Raw genomic sequence first — 24,461 nt, forward strand, 5'->3', positions numbered from 1 at the left:
GTGGAATAAAAAAATGTCACGGCGGATGTTTCATCTAAAATCATCTTCATCAAATAACTTATAGCACTGCTTTGGTAGAAGCCATTAATTGCTGAAACAATACAGGCAGACATATCAGCTCAGACAGACTGAATCAGTCAGTATTCTTCAGAGGCATTAATGAATTGCCATCTATTGATGCACAAGATGTGCATCGAGCCGCGCATCTCAGTTTGATACCAATTATCAAAGACATCCGTTGTCGAAAACGTGTCAAGTCTCAGTCTTGCCTCGTGTGGAGCATAATGGTGAAGCGAAGTCATGGCTTTCCGAGTATTAGGCCTTTTATTTCTTATCTTAAAAGATAGTGTGAATCAAATCGATGATCATACATTGACGTCTCTTCAGCGTTATTGCTTGAATAAGTGCACAACTGATAAAGTTTCAAACGCGCTAACTTCACATACAGCACAACAAAAGGAAGGATACATCTCACGTATATTCACATTCCTCTGACCAGTACACTGCACACGCTGTAGACTCATTGATATGGAAAAATGCCCCAAACAAGCTGTGGCAGTTATATAATAACGATTACAATTATGGTTGTCTCAGACAACTCATATACCTTACATTCAAACACCTGCACAAGTTAGAACCATTGCACGTAAATCCACGCAAACAAATTACGAGGACTAATGCCCGATTAAAAACATCCAATGCAATTTCAGGGCAGCAAAACCAAACAAAACATTTTGGATGAGAAAATCTGTCTGATATTGACATTTACTGCCATTTTTTAGCACATTTTCGTCATCATTTCATACTTGAATCCTTCGAAATGGCCCCAAAACAAGCTAGGCGAAGAGTCTCTTTATTATTGTATACCGCCAATAAATAAATAGAACTAGCATGCAATACAAAACAACTTTTTCCTCACAGATATCAGTATGCTAAGGGATAGAATTAATGCAACTTACCATATTAAAAGAAAGAACAGAAAATCGAATTCCAGTTTTTGGAAGTTAAAAATCCTTTTATGCTGCCCTGAAATTGCATTTGATTTTAAATACAGTATCAATATATCATGCCGAATTTATTTATCCATTTATTATGTACAAAGAACTCGAAGGCCACCTTGACTTCCTTCCAGTAGGCACAAATGCTCATCAGAGGGTAAACTTCTCAAATGTGCATTCTTGGCTAGTTATAGTCGATATCCTGATCGAACAATTATTTATAGATATGTACAAATTGCAGATATGTTTAGAGGAAAGTAGAGGTACTGGTACATATATACACTGTCACTGACAGTAACGTATGATTTTTAATGAAAATGAAGTCACCATTTTCTCATTTGATCCATGTCGTCTGGGTCCAAATGAATAGCAGGGTGACAGGAGGGCAAAAGGCAGTTTGTAAAGTGTAAAGAGTATTTTTCTTGGTACATGATGGTATTTTGAAGCTAGATTTTTTCTATAGTTTTTTTTTTCATTATTATTGTTGACAAAACATCTTTGGGCTGTCCGGCATGCTCCAGAAGTTTGGATGTGGTTATTTCTTGGAATGAGGGGTCAAAGGTTACTCCTTTACATTATGATGCTATCGCGGCACAACATGCACGTCAAGAAATTCAGGTAGGTGACTTTTGACAACTTCTTTATCATATCATTTCCTTGATTAAGTATATAAAGATTAAGATAGGAGCTCCTATGACCGCCCCGCGCCCTCACTAGCAACAGCCGTGGGTCCCCCGGCTACTGGAACCCGAGGCAGTGTAGTACCGGCTCTCGTTTGAAGTGGTGTGTTCCGTCTTGTTGTGGTGGTTCTCGCTCTTGTTGATCTCGGTCATGGGGATGTCCTCCCCCTCCCCCTTCTTGTCTTCGATCTGCTTCCGCGGGCTCAGCCGCGTGGTTCTGGTGGTGGAGTGACCTCCTCTGCCGAACACCAGGAAACCTCGCCGGAAACTGCCGCGGAATCTGGGGAGAAAGACAGCGTTTCGTCAGCTGTCTTTTTTTTTTGATCATGGAATGTCTTTTTATCATGGAATTTAATTACCAACACAGATGGGCTTACATGCTGTCTTTTCAATCAAAATATCAAAAGAGCTATCGTGTTCTCAAAGGTGATACGAAATGTCTCACAAAGTATAACCGAACTCATGCACTAGACTGGAAACAAAGTCAGCACATGCATTACACGTGAATGATCGGAATCAATTTTCTTGGACTTTTCATGCACTGGAGCAAGGAGTGGTTGGAATGACTGATACGATGATACAACAACAACTGATGATGTCACCAGATTTTACCGGAACACACAATAGCCACGTCGACAATAAGAAACATGGAATTTAGTCACAAGTAACGCTCATTCAACAAAAGCAAATGGCTTGATATAATGAATACGTTTAAAAAAATTTACAAACATAACAATAGTGAACACATAGCCAAGTACTCACGTTAAGACGTCCCTACAGAAGCGTCTTGCTTGAACCGCTTCTCTCATTGACGAGCTAGGTATCCAGGAATGAGAAAAATACTTCCAGTGAAGAAGCGTTTTCCTTAGTTTAATATATCGAAGTACTTTTCAGGATATTATCAACAAGTCTTTTCTTTAAGAACAATGCTGCAAACTCCTTTAAAAGATGTAGATAAAATTTGATGGCCGTCCGGATTACACGTCAAACGATCAATCAGAGAAGCAATTAATTTTTTTTCAAACGTATCACACGGACAGACACTCGACCGTCCACATGCCTAGCCTGGTTCCCGTCAAACCTATTTCAGCTGCCGAGTCTCTTTTGTTCTCTCGGCAAGTAGCTCTGGTATTGGCTAATTTGCGGGGAGGACAGAAGAGAGGCTCGGCAGCTAGAGTAGGTTTGGTAACCGGGCTGGACAAGAGAGACTCGGCAACTAAAACAGGTTTGGTAGCCAGGCTACCACATGCTACCACACACACATATCAGTCTCCACCAGACTCTTTTGCATGCCGAATAAATAGTAGAAATTGGCCTAAAAGGGGGATATAATTGGCCAGAGGAGTCGGCTGGCCAGAATCGTTATTAATAAAGCACATAAAGAGAGTCCATTTGCCTGCACTTTCTGGCCGCCCAACTCCTCTGGCCAATTACATCCCCTTTTTAGGCCAATTTCTACTATTTATTCAGTCTGCAAAAGCGTCCGGAGGAGTCTACACACACGGGCACGGTTCCTACCTCTTACCGACGATGACGTAGATGAATGGGTTGATACAGGAGTTGGCGTAGCTGAAGGTCACGGCCACGATCTTCAGCCACATGGTGGCCTGCGTCATGGGGAAGTCGGGCACGAACACGATGGACAGGTTCAGCACGTGGATCGGCAGCCAGCACAGCGCGAACAGCAGCGACAGCAGGGCGATCATCTGGAGAGAGAGAGAGAGAAATAATAGAAAACCTTTAGTTAATGAACTAGAGAAGTAACATTTGCAAAGCAAATGCATAATGTTTACCTTCGGACATGGTCTGCTCTGTTAATTCTTACTCAAACACATTCAAATACATTGTACTACTATCATATGGCGACAGGAGCAGAGCAGACCATGAAATTGTAAGTGTAACCCAACACCAGTCACTATGGTGACAGATGTCAACAAATCATGTAATTGGTCAGGTCATAGGTCACTGCTTGGAGGAGAAGAAGAGGAAGAAACGGAGCAAAAACAATGTTTTCCTTCGGTATAATACATAATTAAAACGAACATGCCCCGGTGTGCCATGGTCTACATACTGCTATCTGGAAGTTAGTGATTCACTACAGCTCAACCGGATGGATTCCTGGCAAACCCCCGTCTCGCACTAGCCACACGGTGATTTACATCATCACCCTTGCACACTCCAGGAAGAAAAGTGTGAAAGCAGTAATGCAGAGCAAACAAAGAAGCAAAACCATCCTGGATTGATGCGTCTACAAACTTTTCACAAAAAGCTGTACGAAGAATCAACTGAAAATACTAGTGTAACGTTTGATTAAATGCAAACATAATAAAAAAAACAAAGAATTTATCGAGACCGGACACCCCTCTGTGCGAGGGGTTAGCTTCGTGGACGAGACCGACAATACCTGACACACGCCAAACTCAGCGGTCGCGACCACTTTCACGCTCAAAGGGACGTTCTGGGGCCCACCAAAAGGCACCATTTTCACGCCCGAAAACACAATAAAAACAAAAAAAAACGTGCATCATCTGCAGCCCAATAGCAAAACATATACCGACCACCCAAATGCGAGAAACAGCTGCGAACATGAAAATCTAAATCTCTCACAAAACCCTTCCGCGGAAGGATGTCTCCTTCCCCGGAGGTAAAAAATCGCGTATAGATGAAATTGAGACATTCTTCCGCCACTAACCTGAGTGACCTTTCGATTCCGCTTGACCAGCTGACTGTTGGGTGGGTCCTCTGACGTCATCGGACGTCCGGTCTTGGTCAGTTGGACGGCAATCAGGACGAAGGAAACCAGGCTGACCAACAGGGGCACCACGTAACTACAGAGATTGATTCGGCAGAGAGAAAAGATTTTAAATAGTTCTCACAAACGATGCCCACTCTCTCATAAATTAAAGCAGGGTATTAAGTACGGTAGGGTAAGGTGTAATTAAAGTAAAAAGGATCTACATGTCTACAAACAAAGTTGAGTAACTACAGATATTCGATAGAGAGAAAAGGGAAGATTTTCACAAACAATGCGTACTCTCTAATCATGTATAATCAAAGCAGGGTATTACACACGGTAAGGTGTAATTAGATATACGGGTTTAACGAAGTTGAGTTACTTTAGGTGTCTTTCTACATCACCACACCACAACGACCCTGAAGTGCTTTGATTGTCTTTTTACATTCGCCTCAATTGCGAGTGATTGTCAACGGGCAAATTGCCAAAAACGAGCAGATTTAGGAAGAATATTCACGCGGTTTCTGGTCTATTCATCAACAGCCCACAGGGATCTACCAGATGCCAGAAGCGAGGCTCATCAAGAAGAATGTGTCTTAGTAATTTGCAAACTCCGTCATGTAGTTCGTTAATTGCTGCGTGTTGTGTATTCCTTTGTGTAGAAAGAACGATGTTGAAGGATCGTGTACCTGATCAGGACGGTGTAGATCATGTAGGCTCGCTCCCAGGTCTTGGACGGCCACATCTCCATGCAGTAGTAGTGAGTCCCGAAATAGTACCACTCCACCACCTCACGATACACAGCAACGGGCAGCGACAGCAGTAGAGAACCTTTCAGGATAAAACGGAAAAACATCTTTTGAAACGGAAAAATAGTTGGTATCTTCATCCTTTTGATACGGAAAAGATGCTTAGTTACAAAACGTCTTTTGAAACGGAATATGTGCTTGGTTAACTCCTTTCGATACGGAAAAGATGCTTGGAAAACTCCGTTTAAAACGGAAAAGATTCTTAGTTAGAAAACTTCTTATGAAATGGAAAAGATGCTTAGTTAGAAAACGTCTTCTGAAACAGAAAAGATGATTGGTTAGAAAAATTCTTTTGAAACGGAAACATTTTCGTCTTTTGTTGCTTGACTCGCAATTACTGTACATAAAAGTCTTATTTGGTGACTGTGGGCTCTTTTACGTGACAGGTTTTACATTTGAGGCTGATCGACGCGTGAAACTCTCAACACACTCATCGAGAAGCTTAAGTGTGACCCGGTGTGATTTGCTAAAATATCTGACCCGTAGCGAGGCCGCAGTCAGCTCTTCATGCTACTTGAAAAGGAACCACGCTTCGCCTCAATCGACGATGACTACTTCACCTTACTTTACCTTAACCGTCACTGTTTCAAAATGATGGCGGGTCCACAGCTTCTTGTCAAAATGCACCATGGCAAGATGGTCCCTAGAAGCCTTATACCCATTCCTGCTCTATTACAGTATTTGGAACTACACTATCATTTGGAACTCCACTATCATTTGGAACTACAGTATCATTTGGAACCACACTATTATTAGGAACTACACCATTATTTGAAACTACACTATATATATATATATCTATATCTATTATTTGGGACCATCTAGCTGTTATGTTCGCAGGCGTGCGTGTGGCTGGTATCGGGGTGAGACACCTGTTGAAAGGGCTGCCCGGATTAGAAGCAACCCACGCTCTGTTCTGTGGAGTGAAATTAGTCTCCTGGGGTCAATTAGAAAGACTTTCTACCTTAACTCTTCGGCACGTGGAAAGACGGATCGCTCCACTACAACGGTCAAAAACTTTTCTTCACAAGTTATCTTTGGTCTGACGCAGGCATGTTTCCAGAAACCGTGAACTGATGACTTTTTCTGCAGTGGAGTTCATCGATTTTAGTCAGAATTCTACGGATGTGAAGAAAACTACGATGTTCAGATGTTCAAGGCATTCTTGAGAAGGCATTCGATAATACTTTTGCTTAATTGGGTGGTCTTAGGGTACTCGGCGGAATTACGAAAGTTCTATCAAAAGTTCCATCTGCTGCTGTCCATTGGAAACAACCAAAGTGGTTGTCTGTACGTATGAATGAATGGATTAATGAATGAATGATTTGTGCCCATCAAAGAATCATGGAATAGCAGCCGACATGGACTGAAGTGAGTATGATTTACAACGCATCAAATTTGATACAAGTTGACAACGCATCAAATGGTCATAAAGCTTGGTGGTCGCTGAAACCAATAAAATATGAAGACTTTGAAAATATGAACTTCCTACATTAAAGTTAAACTTTGTTTGCTACACCTCCTTTAAGGACGACTGATGATGGCGGCAATCATTGACTAAGCCTACAGCACTGATCAGCGCCTCGTGTTATTTCTCTTCTAGTAAGCCAAGCAAAGACGACAGTGTGTCCTCTGATGTCTTGCAGATCTACATTTGAATGATGTTATCTGGTATGTAGATCAATGGATCCCACGGCATGTAACATTTTGCCGTAATCCATAGACCCCATCTTTGCAATTTGGGAACATTAGCCGCAACGCTTAGAATCAAGTGCGAAGGAGAAGGTCTCGACATTTTCAGTCTCCAAGTTCCTCACGTACATGTAGGCAGCACTTGTGCAGTTGCCTTGGACCATAAACGAGGACATCAGATGGAGCGATCTTGGGCAACCTTGATCGTCTTCCGCCACTCATCCCTGTCGTCCATCAGCACACAGAATTCAGCACCCTGCCGGATACAGTTTATGGTCCTGCTCTGCCTCCGTCCATAAACGTTTCATTTCTGACCGCTTTGCAAAAGCGCGGTTTATACAGCAATTCACTCTCTGGCTTGGAAGTGAGAGACGTTATGCCTGGAAGGATGATGGCTTGCCGGGAGTGTTGTTCACGAAGGCTGTTTAGCTCCATTTTGCTCCATTCGCTCCCATTTCGTGTATTTTATGTGCGCCGTTTAGATAACAGGTACAAAAACCACTGAGTGCTCCCAAGGAATGTCCTTGACACCACATTTGTATTCCCTATGAAACTGCAGATGGGCTCATGACATGCATGACACAACATCAAATGAGCGTACACGTTTGTACATTTGCATTTGTATGTCCCTGAAAAAAGGCACCTTAAATCTATTCCTTCACTAGATTAGGGACGTCCGCTAGGTCATAGGGGACAAGGCCATGTGCCATTTCGTGTATTTTATTTAGACCGTTTACCTAACAGGTACAAAAGCCACTGAGTGCTCCCAAGGGATGTCCTTGACACCACATTCGTATTCGCTAGGAAACTGCAAATTTGCTCATGACATGCCCAACCTCGCTGTACATTTGCATGTGTTTGTCCCCGAACTTTTTCACCTATTCCATCACTATAGTTACTACATTACGGACCTGCCCTATGCCATAGGGGACTAGGCCATGTGCCGATTATAGAAAACTACAAATGGGCTCATGACACGTCCCTAACCTCAAATGAGCGTACACGTTTGTACATTTGCATGTGTATGTCCCTGTTCCTTCACTACATTAGGCGCGTTCTCTAGGTCATAGGGGACTAGGCCATGTTCCGATTGCAACATTAATTCTGAAAAGGCACCAATAAATTCAGATGGTTTATATTTCCTACAAAGAGCCTCACACACTCCCAACCTCGAGTGAGTGTATGCTCATTTGCATATGTATCTACCATGTTTTCCCTAACATGGGCTAGATGAGACACTCTATTGAATTTAAGGGTGTAGATCTAAAAAAAGGTTCATGATGTTTCATCATTTTTGTTCAGGAGCCCGAAGTCTATAGAAAATGAAAATGTTATAAAATTGCCACAAGCTTAAAACAATTACCGGGCTGATGAAGGGGCAGAGTGCGCCTCGAAAGCTCCAAGGAGTAGCAAACTCATTTTCTTGTGAGTATTGTTGAAAAGTTTTGTCTAAAGTATTTCGAATGATGTTCTTACATCATTTTGTGTAAATCGTCGTATTCTTGAAATGCTGCTGGTAGCTGTAAGCCTGAAATGTTTGCGCTGGTTTTATTTTCACGGTTTTCGCGGTGTTCTCTGCGAATTCACGAGGCCGCGTTTTCAATGTATTATTACTGTACTACAGAACCGTTTCACCCACAAACTTAAAACCGGTGAGACATCATTATTTTACCGCAAAGTTTTGAAATCCTCGCCACAGTAAATGAGATTATAGTATCCGGATCCGGCTTGGCAGGTTTTTACGGCATGATATCGACCTTAAGAGTGCTATCTATCTTTTGTCCCTCAGGCGTGTGTCTGAATCCTGCTCATCATAATAACATTAAAGAGCTTTGAAGTGTGGATCACCCAAATGTCATGAGAGAGGTAAGGCGCTTATGTAAAATAACTTGTCTTTTCATCATAATTACATGGAAAACCTATGACGTGTGCATCATCAAAATCAAATGTCACGAGAAAGTTGTGTAGGTTACACGTGTTTTGATCAAAGATGCGCATACTTTTCTGGAGTTAACGCACTTATGTAAAACAACTTGTCTTCCCCTCATGGAAGACATGTGACGTCGGCATCATCAAAATCAAATGTCACCAGAAAGTTATTGAGGTTACACGTGTTTGGGTGGAAAATGTGCATACTTTTCTGGAGTTAACGCGCTCTCAACAAAACAACTTGTCTTCTCATAATTACATTGAAGATCTATGACGTGTGCATCACCCAAATGTCATGAGAAATTATGTAGGTTACAGGTGTTTTGATCATTAATGCGTAAATTATGTAAAACAACTCGTCTTTTCAACACGATAACATGGAATTCCTATGACGTGTGCATCGTCAAAATGTCATCATTAAGTTACGCCCAGGTGTTTTGATCGAAGACGTATATTTTTAGTTAGACTAAGTGTTGAGTTCTAATATTCCCATTAATAAAATGACTTTTCTGCGCATCCAAATGTCAATAAAAGGATGTTTTGATACTGCGATTTTCCTACACTATTTTGGGGAAGATTTGCATCAACTGCAGACGTTACTTTAAATTTCAAATGCAAGAGCCCCGTCTATGTTGCATTTGGCATTTCTTTGACATTTGTCACCCACTTCCAGATGATATCACTATGGATAAGACTTAACGTAGCAGGATGTCACCTTTAACTTTACCTTTACTTGCATGGGCCCTCATGATCATCTTGAGGGTGAGGGACTTTGGTCAAACTGACTGCTAAAGATGATATTCAGGCTCAGAAGTAGTCACTGAAGAGTTTGCTGTGTGGTATAAGCTCAAACTGGAGGCGGAGGTTTAAGGAGTGCCACACCTCGGGCACATTCAAGATCCCACCTCACTTATCGTAAAGAATAACTTTAGGGGTATTTTTCGGTGTGAGTGGATCAAACCTTACAGTCCGGTTGTACACAGCCTGTAGATTACTGTGCAAAACTGGTGCCAGTGTTACGCCTGTTTACAAAACTGGTGCGTTACGCCTGTTTACAAAACTGGTGAGTTACGCCTGTTTACCGGTTATTGGACCGATGCATGAGTGTATTTAATCAGAATGATATGCCGCAGAGCCTTTCTCTTACACCATATTTATAACGGCATGACTTGTCACGACACTTGTTGTTGCGGTCATAATTACACCGTCCAAGCGTCACAGTTCCGCTAAGCAACATGAAAAGCCAATTAAATCTTTCAAGACGGTTTCATCGTCGCTGCAAAACAACAGATTAACATGTTTTCCAGAAGTCTTGTATTCCATATATGATCAATTTGCTCAACCAGCATGCCGGACTTGGCATGGAATCTGCACTGTAAATATATTGTACCAGTCTGTCTTTTGTAGCTTTGTCTGACATGAAATCTTAACTTGCATTGTTTGTAAATATCTATAGCCACCTATATTATACAACTGCGTCTATTCTAAAACGACAATATTTTAGCCACTGCAACTGTTCTGTTTTTATCTAATTGAGATTTTTTGCACATGTAAATTCGATTTTAATTCAGTGTCATTCACACTGCGATAGCGAATAAAGTCATGATCTTGCATCTTTTCCGTATGACCGGTCAGTGATGTAACGACAGCATAGCAACAAGGATAAACCTCGGATTTCATCCACATCTGTCCAGCACCGCGCCTTCCGGAGTAATCCTTTGGGAATTGCAACAGTTTGAAAGATTGCCCCAGAATGTACTGCCCTCGTCACACTCGGGTGAAATTGCCGCCAGGTCTTTATTCACAACGACTTGTTTAACGAGAGCCGACGTTTTGATGTCGGTCATCGTCATCAGGGAAATTACGACTGGTTTGTATGAATTGCCCTAAAGACAGACCATCATCGAAACACCAGCTCTTCTTAAACAAGTGATTCTGAATAACGAACTTTGCTATTCAATCGTAGTGGATACTACTTGAAATGTCTGACTGGTTTCAAAATCGATCCAGCTGCTTATGTAATATGTCTTGTGCATGTGTTAAGTAATTTTGTAACAGTGCGTAGGTGCAAAGCGTGTGTATGTTTACGTATAACTTTACTGCCCTAATGTTACCCTACAGTCACTTGCTGTACACAGGCATGCTACACACGGTTATGTAATCTAGGAATTTACCATACGTGATCATTAACATTAATAGATAGAGGATACCGGGAATTCCGTGCTCGCACACGACCAGTTCGCATGGTTACTATACATGATGATGCATAGCAGCGTTCGACTTTGTGCTCAAATTTAGAACTAACGATTTAATGCAATGCAAAGAGTAGAACCGGGGTGTCCAGTCGACTAGTCATATCTTAAGAACGAACAGACAAAACGAACAGGATTTATTATAAAAGACGTCCATATGAAAGGGTAAAAATGCTTCCTAACTTTCAATACATTTCTTAGATCATTGTTATATTGTATGGCAGTGTCATTGGTCGTCATTCACAATAATGAATAAAACTAGAAATATCCCCAGTACTTACAATATTTCATTGTGGTATTAGATCTTCACTGAGGTATGTCTGTATGTGTACATTTTCAAATTCTCCCTCTTTCTCTCCCTTTCTCTCCCTCTTTCTTTCTCTTTTTTTCTTTCTCTGTCTCTTTACATGCATAGAACAGATAAGTAGATAGGCAGATAAATAGGAAGGTCGATAGATAGATATTTAGGTTATGTTTCCCCAACCCTTTAAGATCTATTGATAAGTGAGTAGGCGTAAGTCGGATGGTATCTTACCGGTCCAGATGCAGGTGTTTGCCCAGACGGCGACCCGGGTGGTGCGGAGTTTGCGGGACTCCAGCGGGTACACGATGGCCAGGTACCGGTCCACGCTCAGGGCAGTCAGGGTCAGGCACGTGGCCTGCACGGTAGCCTGCCAACAAAACATTAAAGTTAGTTTATGTTAAATTCCTTTTCGCGACCCATCTACGTTTCGTTGCTCTTGGGCCACACACTACAGCATGGGGCCAGTCCACTGGTAGTGGTGTGTGTTTAACTCCCATACTCTTTCCCAAATGCAAAAGTAGTATGTACCAAGTTTTTGGATGCAAGGCGAGTACTCTACCCTCATTGCACCGGTACATGCAGCGTATATGTAACAAAACGAACATGTACGTATTGATTAGTCAGAGGGAAAGGAAAGTAATCTCAATCCAATTTTAGCTCGCTGAAAAGAGTTAATCTCCCACTGGTCGTGACAGAGAAGACGCCATATACATATATTTTACAGGTTCATTGTACCGGGGAAATTCCCCTAGCTCTTTTCGACAAGTACAATGAACAGTGGACCACAATTTAACGTCCCCGTCCTAAGGACTGCGACCCTTTACAGTATAGTAGCGTACATGTCGGGTGATCGGCGACAGCCGGGATTCGAACTCCCAACCTGTTGGTCCAGAGGCAGGATCACTAACCACTGAACCAGATTTTTCCACAACTTTAACAATTTAGTACAATAACTTGAAAACACAACTTTATCACTGAATAGATCTTATAAATTAAAGGAAACAGGACCTTTTAACCTGCAATGTGCAACACGTGCAAATTTACAAAGAAGTCACCCGCCCAATTACATCGCCGTTACACGCTAATGGTAGCAAAAGGTCATCGCACATTATATAAAACATAGACGCCAGTTGGGTAAAGTACACATTATAATCTATTAAAAAAAACAATTACAGGGTATTGAAGTGTTTCATGATTGCAGGGATGGGGATATTAAGTTAACGTGTGGTCCCAATGGGTAGCGTGTATTGACGACCGTGCCGCAGTAACATGCTGAGTTGCCGATTTCGTGTCGGATGTGGCCAGGATGCAAACCTCGGCGATCTGCACACTGTAAGTAGCCTCCTCTACCAGGCTTCGGAAAGCGGCTGGAAAGGGTATAAAACCGGCCAAATAGAGAGATATCATGCCAGGGGAGTTGGTCCGCTGGAGAGTGCAGTTTGCCGCTCCCGGGTGCGGCAAAATGTACTCTCCAGCGGTCCCACTCCCTCGGCATGTTATCTCTCTATTTGATCGATCTCTACTCTCTCCAGCCGTCTCCCGAAGCCTGGTAGAGGCTACACTGTAAGGGCAAAGTCACTGCACGTTTTCCGTCTGCGTTCCGAAAGGCGTCAGTTCTGGCTTAGACATATCCAACTGGTATTACAAGTTGTCCCACTCTGTCTTATCGAATTCTCAACGGGGAGAACAATGATGTGTTTGATGATTAATATTGACTTTCTTCAGGACCCTCGTGTGATAAGATCTAACATTTCACATAATCGGTATTTCCCATGGGGTGTTTCTAATAACGTAAGCTTTATTGCCGCTCATAAGATTTTTTTTCTGTGAACTTAAATCTAGATTGCCAGGTTTGTATGCCAAAGTTTTAAAGTGGCAAAGAAGTTTTGTGATTAAGGTTGTCGATCTAAAGTTTCTGAGTTTGAATCCCTGGCATGCCTTTATGTTGTGACATTGGGAAAGGCATTTCCACTGATCTACTCACTGGATTAACTTAGAAGGTAATAATGAGAACTGGTGCCAAGCATCGCGTAGGGGCGTCCAATCGGGGGAGGCATAACGCCGGAGGTCCCGGGGTTGAAGGGAGCAGAGGAGTCAAAACATGTCTTGTAACTTACTGTACAGAACTGGTGGTTTACCGGTTAAACGAACAAACAAATAAATAAATAAACAAAGTTGTGCACGTCATAGCCGGAGTCCGATTAAGGTTGCGGGCCTTGCGGCCGAAGCCCGCACAAAGGAAAGTTTCCCAGATGTTGGCTTGCTTGTGTCAGTGTACAGTGAGGACCATAATCTATAACCCAAGACCTCACGCCTGACTCCACGTGACTTCTGACCCCATCACTGTACACGTATAGACGGCACCAATGTATCAAGCCCCTCAAAGTGTCCGTTATAATTAAGTCCCACGGATCCCATTAATCAAATGGATTCTGAGGCCCTTTGGCACATCTCTGTGGAGAGAGAGTGGAAACCAAGCCAACAGGGAAAGCTAACGTCACAGTCTTATTGTTACACGATTTCCCCTAGACTGAAGTTACGTAAGGTACAATAATGGATCATACCTAAGAGCCCGTAGATACAGAACACGCCATCGTTTCAGTGTTCAACATCATTTTTATTTCGCACAGAGCAATACATATTTAAAATCCGATGAAGAGGTCACCCCTTAATCAGATTAACAGAAATCTAAGGCGCAAGGATACAAAATGAAGTGTTGTGCATCAGTCATCCACAGTTCACTTATATACATGTCTACTACATGTACTATGGCGCTTAAATGTACGTGAAAGTTATCGGCTGGAAAACAGCCCAGACGGGGATTTCCACACACGGGTGTTCATTGCGTAAAATATTGCGTAAGATGCACAGAGAGCAGTCTTCTAGTCTGCGTCATTTAATCCCATTTCGTATCTGTGTCAATCCGCATTACCACACGTTTCAGGCAATGACGATGGAAGTTAGCTGTTGAACAAACTCGCGGGCCTGAAGCTGACTGAACTACCAACTCATTATAGAAGGTGCAAGTCCGCACTACGCTATACACAAGTACAGTTAAAAACTTTGAAAATGTTATCACAACAGCTAAGAATCCACTCATTGTTATTCGTTCCTCCGTGAAAGTCCTCACATGTACGTCACACTAAGTTCATGTGAACAATAGCTAAAAAAAAGGCCAAGATGAATTAACCAATTATAAAGGCTTCAATGACAAGCGTAAGTGGTGTTAGGGGACGTAATAGCTTAATGAGCGAACATGCCATGGTATGTACTTGTGTACCTGTCAGCCCATTGAAGGCTGGTACTTTCTCCCATTGCCAGTGGTTTGTAGAAACACGCATGGGGGACTCATCTGTCACGAAGTAGCCCATAAGATTAAAGTAGCTTTGAAACGCATCTGAATCAGTCAGCCAATTGAAGTTTAGCAGTTTCTCATGTTTCTAGTGGCGTGTAGAAACACACATGGGGGCCATCTGTCACGGAGTAGCCCATAAGATTAAAGTAGCTTTAAAACTTGTGCATCTGAATCAGTCAGCCAACTGAGGTTTGGCAGTTACGTTTCTATTGGCATGTAGAAACACGCATGGGCACATCTGTCATGAAATGGCCCAGATTCAGGTAGCCTGTACATCTGTCATCAGATTGAAGTTTGTACTTCCTCACGTTGCCAGTGGCTTGTGCCCTTGGGAAAGGCACTTTACACGACTTTCCTCACTTCACTCAAGTGAAAATGAGTATTGTATTGTCTCCTGTGTTGGTGGCGGCATTGATATAAGTTGAAAAAAACTTGAGTGTGTCGTCACCACGTCTTGTGATTAGATGTTGGAAAAAACACGCATGGGGGGATCTGTCACAGCCTGGTCCTTGAGATTAACTTGTACATCAGTCAGACCTTTAATGTTTAGCACTTCCTCACATTGCCAATAAATAAGATTAAAGCATATTTAGAAAGTAGGCCAGACGTTCATTCACCGGGCACACAAAGGGCAAGGACATACACGGACGTGTAGACTGTGTGATATAGCTAGCTGCCGCCGCGCCGCGTGCCTGCGAAGCTGGTGTGTTACGCCGAAGGGCGGTTATACCGGCTATACTGATTCAGCTACAGATACAGACGTGGTCTATACCTTATAAGGAACCATCGTCAGAAACTGCCCTGGACACAAACAACCGGAGGCTCTACATGTAGCAAACAGCAGGACACAGGATGTGATTACGTGTGATAACCGGCAGAACACAAGAAATGGTAAATTATGTAAAAAATGAAATAAGCATCACGCGGTGAACATCTTACGATACAGGAAGCACGGTTTTACTACATCAGATACTGTAAATTCACCGCTGGGATCTAATTTCCTGGTGGGAATAGAAATGAAGTTTTCCTGTGCTGTGTATTATTCATGTCAGAGACCTAGGTATGTTGGTTTGTTTGTGAACACGATAACTCAGGATGCCGTGGATGGGCGTGATAACATTTTGTAGGTTGGTAGGATAAAGGAAAAAAGAAGGTCATTTGTCCAAATATATAATGGAAGGGCATGTCCTTGGTAGTGAGGAACCTGCTGGGAGACACAGAATTGGAAGATCTCATATATCTCGAAATTATTGACAAGGATCGAAAGAGACATCGGTCTCACAGGGTCTGCTCTGGTGTCCACCGTGAAGGACAAGAAATACTGGGATGACTTTATCTAATGTACCTCACCGGACTTGTTCCGGGTGTACGATGATGATGATATATTTATTTTTACATGTAAAGGTTCCCACAACGCAAAAATAGGTATAAAGGATAAAGCATAAAGGAATGCTTTGCTATTAGAAAAAATACCGAAACCTGTGATTAGCCCATTGGATTTTAACACTTTGTCAAAGACTTGTGCTATACCTTATTGTTTGAGTAATTAAGATATGTTAGGTTTTATTCGACACTAGGTCTTATTCAACACATTTATTTTATTGTTTGTTAGACTTTCTTTATGTAGTTTGCCATACATTGTAATTGTCATGCAATAACTTTAGTTCTTCTATAAATGAAAAACGTTACACGCCGTACCTGCATGAAGTAGAAGACGACCTTGCACATGATGGTGCCGAATCGCCATGTTGCGGTGCTGAAGACGGCTGCGGTGAAGGGAACACAGCACAGCAGGAAGGCCAGGTCCGTCACCGACAGGTTCAGCACGTAGTGGTTCGTCACCGTCCGCATACGCCCGAACTTCACCACTAAGGGCGGAACACACCAAGGTTTAGTGTATATATGTATGTAACATCATCATTAAGCATTAATTTAGTTATACAATATATGTGTCTGTTGGATGCATTTGTTAACCGTGGTGCCCGTGGTGCCAGCTATTGGTGCCTGGGTAGCCCAATGTATTTCGATGTTGCAATTCCACTGAAGTACTATGGACAGTGTCGCTGACGACTGAATTAGTACCACAGAAACCTACAACTGAAGGCTGTGTCAGTACCCATGGAAAGTACCGCTGACGAATGAATTAGTATTACAGACACTTAACCACGGAAAGTGTCATTTGCGTCTGAATTACTATTACATGAAGTTACCACTGGATGCTGTATCAGTACCATGGACATCTGTACTGGCGGCAAAATTAGTACCACAGAAACCTACCACTGAATTCGAGGCTGTATCAGTACTGAAGGATGAATTAGTACCACAGAAACCACTGTATCAGTGGCGGTTGAATTGGTACCACGGAACCTTACCACTGAAGGCAATACCAGTACCATGGAATGTACCATTGTAGCCTAAATGGCTGTATCTGTACCATGGAAAATGCCCATAAAGCCGGTCTTCGTACGCCCTGTAGGTACAATGCAATATTACTGCTTATATAACTTGTATCATTGTATTACCTTGGGTAAATGTAAAAAAAAACCTTATCAGGTTAACCACAGAACTGGTCGTTAATGTAGGCAGGCTCTGGAAGCCCCGCTAAACGCCTTTCATCTCTCCAATCTTTCATCTTTCATCTTTCCTCCGCCAATCTGAAAATCTGATTGGAGCCAACACGCTGTCCCCTCCCGCAGTGAACGTTTACGTGTGAAACCTGGCACGGATTGACGCGACCTTTAGCGATTCACGCGACAACAAAACGATCCCTTCTGACATTTTGAACCAAGGCCCTTATATGGATATACAACTTTCCTGGTAAAACGTCCTGGGGTGTCTCATCACCAGCGACAGCCGTGGGGGCACGGTTTGACATGACATGGTGCGTCAATGGAATGCTGTGCCAGTGAATAAGAATGGGCGAGTGGTTAAGGCTGGTGGACACGAGATGGAGAGGTCACCTGTTCGACTCCTTGCATTCCTGGCTCAACTTTACTTGCCTTTCCTCACTCCACCTAGGTGTCATATGGGTACCTGACTTTGCCGTATATCCAGACATATACGGCGCCGAAATATGCCGGATCTGTGATGCACCATGGAATCCGAAAGCAACTTATTTGGCAACTTTTTCGTAAGGTCTTATATATTTTTAAATTCGAATCTCGCAGGGGCACTTAACGTAGATTTTAGTACGTCCTAGTAGAATATTCACAGAATGATATTAGCTATCTTCAGTGAGCTACACTTTCTTTCACTTTTATTCCGGTGAGATGTCTCGAGCCGCGAAAGGCGCGAGAAAAAGCACCAGACGCGTCAGCCGTCTGTCTGACTCCATCAGGCGTCTGTCTGACTTCCGCTTACCCGTTGGAGGGCAGTAAAGAGGTCCTGGGAACGTATTCAACTATCCTTAAGTAACGTCAATGTCAGACACCTGCCCAAAACTACTTGGTAAAAATCGACTTAAGTGCCGGAGACAGGTTCTAACGCAATCCGCGGGAAGAATAAGCATGAGTGGCGGCTGAACACAGACGTCACTCTCCAGGATGTTCTATTCTCGGCAGTCGGCCCTGTTGTAACCAGATTGTCACAATACGGAAAACATGAATGGGTGTTGAGAGAAAGTGTGAAGCCCGTAAAACTCGTAATGCTCATGCATAGAGCACATCGCCACCCCACGGATGCCCGACGTGCGGACGAGAATTCCGGACAAAATCATCCACCACAGGACCTCCACTTGGCTCCGACATGTAACTAGGTTCTTAGAGGCGCTCATAGTACGGGAACCGTGAAAACTGCTGGTGCTAAGAGATGTAGAAAGCGTGAAATCCGTATATCACTATTCATGTGTAGATCACATAACCGACCCACGTATGTCCAACCTGCGGACGTGACTTCCGAACAATATCATTCACCAGTGGATCCATTACATTAGCAGCGGCAGTAAACTCATACCGCCATAGCGACCGGATGCTTTGGTCTTTTTATAACTCTACATTTCGACATCAGTGACCGCAATTTCTTTAATGCTGGTTGAAAGAAATCGTGGTCACTACTAGAGAAAAATGAAACCAACGAAAAGACGTAAAAACAGCAAAATAACGACCGAAACCTCTGCCAGGAGATATGAGAATCCGATGCTTCTCGAAAACTATAGGCGAACAAGACATGCCAGCCAGCTGCTGCCGCGCCGCGTGCCTGCGAAGCCGGTGTGACAGTGTTAACGTTGCGCCAAATGGCGGTTACACCGGCTATACAGATACAGATACAGATAAAGATGCAATGCACGAAAAACAGGATTCAACAACGGCTGTAAATGCTACGTACGTCCGGTAATATCTGCTTTGGCATATGGTGGAGTTTTAGCAAAAGTCATTAGACTTAACCTGGAATTTATCACCATATTAGTTCAGACGTCATATATACCGTAACTTAGCATTTGGCTTTTGGTAAAATCCTGCAGCTGATACAAAATTAAGTTGGGATTTATCGTAAGCTGAGATTGACCTACACTGCCGCCGCGCCTAGCGCCTAAGGCATCCATCGCCATATGTTACTGTTGGTACTTCTGCTATTCATTACTGGCCCTGTGTTATCATGAATGTTTTACTTACATTATCTCTGTGTCTCATAATGTCCATCCCGTGTTTATGCCATTGATTGTATCCGTGTCAGTGGTGCCGCTAACATAAGCTTTAAGATTGAGCAAGGCACCACTGTCTTGTCGTTGTTTTTCGCATTGGTCATTAAAAAATCACCAGACTTATCTGGCGCTTGTCGTCTTTAGTAAATACCACTTTTCATGCAGTAACCACCTGTGAATCCATCGCCATTGAAAACCCCTGCTGACAGTACATACACCGCACACCCTGCCGTTGCCATTGATTTGACATCCAGCCCAACGACGTGTAAAATACGGTTGCAGACATGATTGTTATCTTAGAAATCACACAGCAATTTTCAGGTCCGGCAGTTTTACTTTGGAGGCTGCGGAAACAGTTTACCGACCTCTAGCTATGATTTTGATGCAGCTCGAAAATCAAAGGGCAAAAATAGAACGTGTCTCTATTATAACATTGTAATCATTAATTCCAATATCAGGCTCTGATATTGGTTAGCTTTAAAGGGAACCGTATTGAATTGACTTACAATTGAATGCCTGTACGTGGTGTCAAAGATTTGTGTTTGATACTGGCAACAATTTCGTAGGTAAAAAAACGTCCTCACCAATCAAAGTCTGAGCGGCCAACTGTGTCCAACTCAACGATAGACATGTCCAGATCAACATCTCCGCACAAACCGAAGAAGAACATGTACCGACTGATATAGATGGACACGGGTAGGCCATGGACAGATGGACACAATATCACAAGCCACAAAATCGATCAAACTTACTCCTCTCCAACAAAATATGTTGCAGCCAACTGTGTTGAACCCATTAATAAATAAGCCTCTACACCGACCGAAGAAGAACATGCACATGAAGCGTAACCCAGCGAAATAGATGGACATAGGTAAGCTTAAACGTACTCCTCTTCAACAAATTCTGTGCCAGTCAACGGTGCCCAACCCATTGAATAGCGTGCCCATCTCACAACCCCTACACAGACAGTAGAAGAACATGAATCGTAACCCACCAATATAGATGGACACAGATGGGCACAATATCGCTTAAAATTACTCCTGTCCATCAAATTCTGTGGCAGCTACCTGTGACCCCATCCCATCCCATTGACAAGCATGCCCATCTTGCCTCTTTTACCCAGACCGTAGAAGAAAGAACATGTAACGTTACTCACCGATATAGATGGACACGCAGTTGCCCAGCACGCCGGTGAAGAGAATGATCCCGAAGACGACAGGTACAACGATACCCTCTGGTCCGACGGGCGGAGAACCCGCTTCTATCGGGAAGGTCCCGTTCCCCTCCGTCCCGTTCCCACCCTCCATGGTCGCCGCTGCTTTTCCTCGAGCTCCGGCAGTCTGTAGGGTTAGGACCGGCGGCCAGCGCGCGTAAGGCTCTTCTGTCTGCTCTGCGTTCAGACCGCTAGCTTCGCCTGTACTCGTGATGACGCCCCAGTAGGCACCGCCTACCTTACGTGCGTACGTAACGTCATGCTCCTTCGAGGAACCGAAGTGGTTATTCCTGTAAGTACCCGCTTGACTATTCAGATGTACGTCTTCAGCTTGACAAGTCTGCTCCTGGCTAAACGAGCTACTCTGTAACACTGATGACGAGCTCGATGGTGAAGTGCAACAGGAAAAGTGTCAAAATTAATCGAGTGAAAAGGACCTTTGCCAAAAGGTCGGAAGGTGCAGCCAGCTGTTGCTTTATAAATGGGCGTGTGGAAGTGATGCTTGCAAGCCCCTGGCAAGGTATACATGGGGGCGAGGCAGATTAACGTTCAGTCGATCGTCAGATTGATTGAAAATTCATTCTTAATTCAATGAGCTTGACCTAATGGTATAAATATCTGATCAGTCAGTCTCATCTCGTACTCAATGGCCTGGTTAGATACGTCTTTAGTCATTCTCACTCCGGGCACATTGTGCCATCGTTTGTCGTCTTCAGACTTACCAGAGTCACGCTGCCAAAGAGCTTCAGCAGAATTCGTTGATCGCCAGAAAGTCACCGGAGTTCGAAATCTCTAGACAGTCGAGCGTATTTTCCGTCCTATGAAAATCTGTCCAAGGATTGCACGAGGCTCGGTGACCTGCAAACATCGGCCGGCCTTTACGAATTGCGCAGAAATCCCGATCGCCAGAGGACACCGGTCGCATTGCTGCCAAAAATGTTCTCTTGAGCCGGCATTCTCATCGAGCGAGCTGTATGTGTTCCTGCTGGTTTTATGGGGGACTCCTGCAGGTAAGACGTAACACTTGCACAAATTATCGTGTTTTTCCGTCCCAAAATGACGAACCCTTCAACATTTGTCAATGTCCAGAATCTCTCAAGTTTTTAAGTAGGTCAAGACTTATCGAATTCCTATCTCGATCAATGTCCTTGTGGTGATGAACCATTTCTAAGTCGTTAAAAAAAGAGTCAAATGGATGTTACACACGAGATGCGCCTCGGCGCCTCCCGGGAACAAAGCACACTAATGAATAGCCAGACCAGGATCTGCCATTAGCTTCGGAGAAAATCAGGTCAGGAAGCCTGATGAAGCTCGCCGCTCGCGCCATCGGACTTCCTGATGTAAGTGCACCTACGCTGCGAGCTTACAAAGGGCAAAGTCTAGGGAGGCCAAAAGTATCATCCTTGGATGATCTAAGAGCTTACAACAAGCTGTTAGCAATGCGGGGAAGCTCTTGCGGATCATAGAGTACAAAGTGTGATCCTTTCGAGATAGGATCGAGTGGGAGCTCGACTGAAGTAAGTAAGTATGTGATGATCGATCCGATGTTGACCTTCTTTCATCTCATGTAAATTATGCCGGGAGCTGGTCACTTTACAGCGCCACAGCCGCCTACACCTTTCGATCTTTTTTTTCTTTTTTACTCATGGCCGTTTCCATATAGAGCTCCATCGATATTAGAGTAACTTTTTAGCCTAACCAGAGAAGTTGAAGTGCATCCGGTACCGTATAAACTGATTTGTTTTAGCGGATACTCAGGAATAACCACTCTTGGCAAGCGTATGATGTAGGCTGAGGTGAGCTGGGGACAGTGCCTCACTGTCTGGCGTTATCATCATCATCTAACGTTCGAGCCTTTTTCAAGGCCGACAGAAGAAAGTTTGGCAGAACAACATGACGGAGTGGACGTCCCTCACCATCCCACAACTCCTGACTCCTGATGAGTCTGGCATCATCTCTGCAACGTCTCCTTGTCTCCCCGACGACCAGGGTCGGTCATGGGACTAGGCAGGTAGGTAGGCAGATCGCAAAGTGCTTACTCGTACACTAGTCATTACATACCTTTTCCATATATGGAAGGACACAAAGTCGACAAACTGAGGGCCGAGGAAGGGCGGTTGAGTAATAATAAGAACTATTTTTCTACACAGCCGTCAACCAGTAACCGCTTTGACAAACTAGATGTACTTCAACAGTTTGTCCTTTTAGGCTAAAAGAGGCACTGTCAGACCGCTTGATTGCTTTGAGATAACGTTGATAGGTTTCAGACCTCCCTTATGAGAGATATTCGGTCTCTCTCTATGTATACATTCATGTGTGTACCAAGAGCAACTAAAGCTGGTGCTGGGACGTCGTAATCGCGTTATCTTCCATTAAAATGCATTGGCTAGAGCTCAAGGTAGTTATGAAACCAATTCAACGGTCTTAAAGGATACATGTAAAAGATGGGGGTTATGTAGTAGTACTTCATACGCAGCAGGGTTTAGGTTTTGACGTCAGGTGATTCAAACAAACTAGGTTTACATATAAGATTAGGTCACCAAAGGTCAGAAAGAATCTGTTGTTGGAGGTTGTCCGCAGGTAACCCCGCGCACACAGACAGAGCTGGAGTCCAAAGGGCGGAGCCAGAGAAGAGTGCGCTTGAAGGCATCCTATTTCGGGGTGGTATAACTGTATTTTCAAAGTCTATTTTCTGGCCATTCTTTCATGTAGTAAGTTAAATTAACCATATCCCTTGGCAAACTGGTATCTGTGAGGCAAGAATGTGATGTCACTGACAGAAAACGGTACGGTTGCTAGTTTCGTATCTTAGGCTGGTTCTAGCTAGTAATTGGTGGTACCTAAAATAAAAGGACTCCTGACGTGGCTTATTTTGGGGCTATTTCTAGCGCTTCAGGATTGAAATGATGACGGCAATGTGCTGATAAATGTCAGTAAATGCCAACATCAGGCAGATTTCCTCATCCAGAATATTTTCTATTTTTGTTTTACCGCTTTGTAATTGCACTGGATGCCTTTAATCCTCGTTCGTCAATCATCTAGGTGCAGTTTTGAAGGGAAATCACTGGAATACCACAGTTCGTACTGCTCTATGGTTGTATTGGTGCTGTCCCTGGTGCTGAAAACATGGTTAAGGTGTAGTTAGCAATGGAAATCTCTGGATTAGTATAGTTTGTTAGGTTCTGTGGTTGTTGTGAATCAGCTATGGACCTAACACTATTTGCTGTACCTGTGCCTTCGCATATCTATGTAGACGTATATATAGCGATATATAGCGATTGCGATCTACCGGGGTCTCCATCTACAGAGATCGGTATCAGGACACAGGAAACGTGTTAAGCTGCAGCTGGTCTTCAATATATACATTCTGACTGAGCTTCAAGTCGATCCATTGGATTTTCAAAATCGATTTTCTGGTCATTCTTCTATGTACTAACTTTTATGTAGTGACTTGAATGATGATATGGGATGCCATAGCAAACTGGTATCTGTGAGGCAAAAACACGATGTCAGTGACAGAAAACGGTTGCTAGTTTCGTATCAGGGTAGATGTCGGGGTAGAGATTTCGATCTATCGGAGTCTCCATCTACAGAGATGTCTATCAGGACACAGGGAACATGTTAGGGTCTCCCGTTTATATACATAATGAGTTTCTGGTCGATCCTTTGATCGATCCAAAGTGACATGAACAAGCTTAAGTTGAAAAGTTCTGATTGTCTTTTAAACGAAAAACGTGCAGACTCCGATCGGGATCTCTACCGACGGATTCGGCGATAACGTCTGTCCTGACATGTGTAAATACGTAATGTTCTCTCTCTCTCTCTCTCTCTCTCTATATATATATATATATATATA

The 24,461-nt window shown here is 43.3% G+C and overlaps 1 protein-coding gene across 1 annotated transcript; it reads right to left on the minus strand.

Moving 5' to 3' along the window:
• Window positions 1–1,363: 1,363 nt before the first annotated feature.
• Window positions 1,364–20,699, minus strand: LOC109482421 (G-protein coupled receptor 54-like). Its single transcript, XM_019785133.1, has 8 exons — window positions 20,549–20,699; window positions 16,452–16,621; window positions 11,630–11,765; window positions 5,102–5,243; window positions 4,371–4,506; window positions 3,197–3,384; window positions 2,441–2,494; window positions 1,364–1,958 (listed from the first exon to the last, which is right to left on the minus strand). Exons 1-8 carry the CDS (start codon window positions 20,697–20,699, stop codon window positions 1,712–1,714), a joined length of 1,224 nt encoding a protein of 407 aa, XP_019640692.1. The 3' UTR covers window positions 1,364–1,711.
• Between the last annotated feature and the right edge of the window lie 3,762 nt (window positions 20,700–24,461).

Source organism: Branchiostoma belcheri, unplaced genomic scaffold (genome assembly GCF_001625305.1).
Source record: "Branchiostoma belcheri isolate BF01 breed outbred unplaced genomic scaffold, Haploidv18h27 scaffold6, whole genome shotgun sequence".
Classification (NCBI taxonomy): Eukaryota; Metazoa; Chordata; class Leptocardii; order Amphioxiformes; family Branchiostomatidae; genus Branchiostoma; species Branchiostoma belcheri.

Coding starts and splice junctions, on each gene's coding strand:
- LOC109482421 (XM_019785133.1), bottom strand. CDS start 20,699: ATGGAGGGTGGGAACGGGACGGAGGGGAACGGGACCTTCCCGATAGAA. Junction 16,622..20,548: donor CTGCGTGTCCATCTATATCG/GTGAGTAACGTT, acceptor TTCCGCCCTTAG/TGGTGAAGTTCGGGCGTATG. Junction 3,385..4,370: donor GGAATCGAAAGGTCACTCAG/GTTAGTGGCGGA, acceptor CTCTCTCTCCAG/ATGATCGCCCTGCTGTCGCT.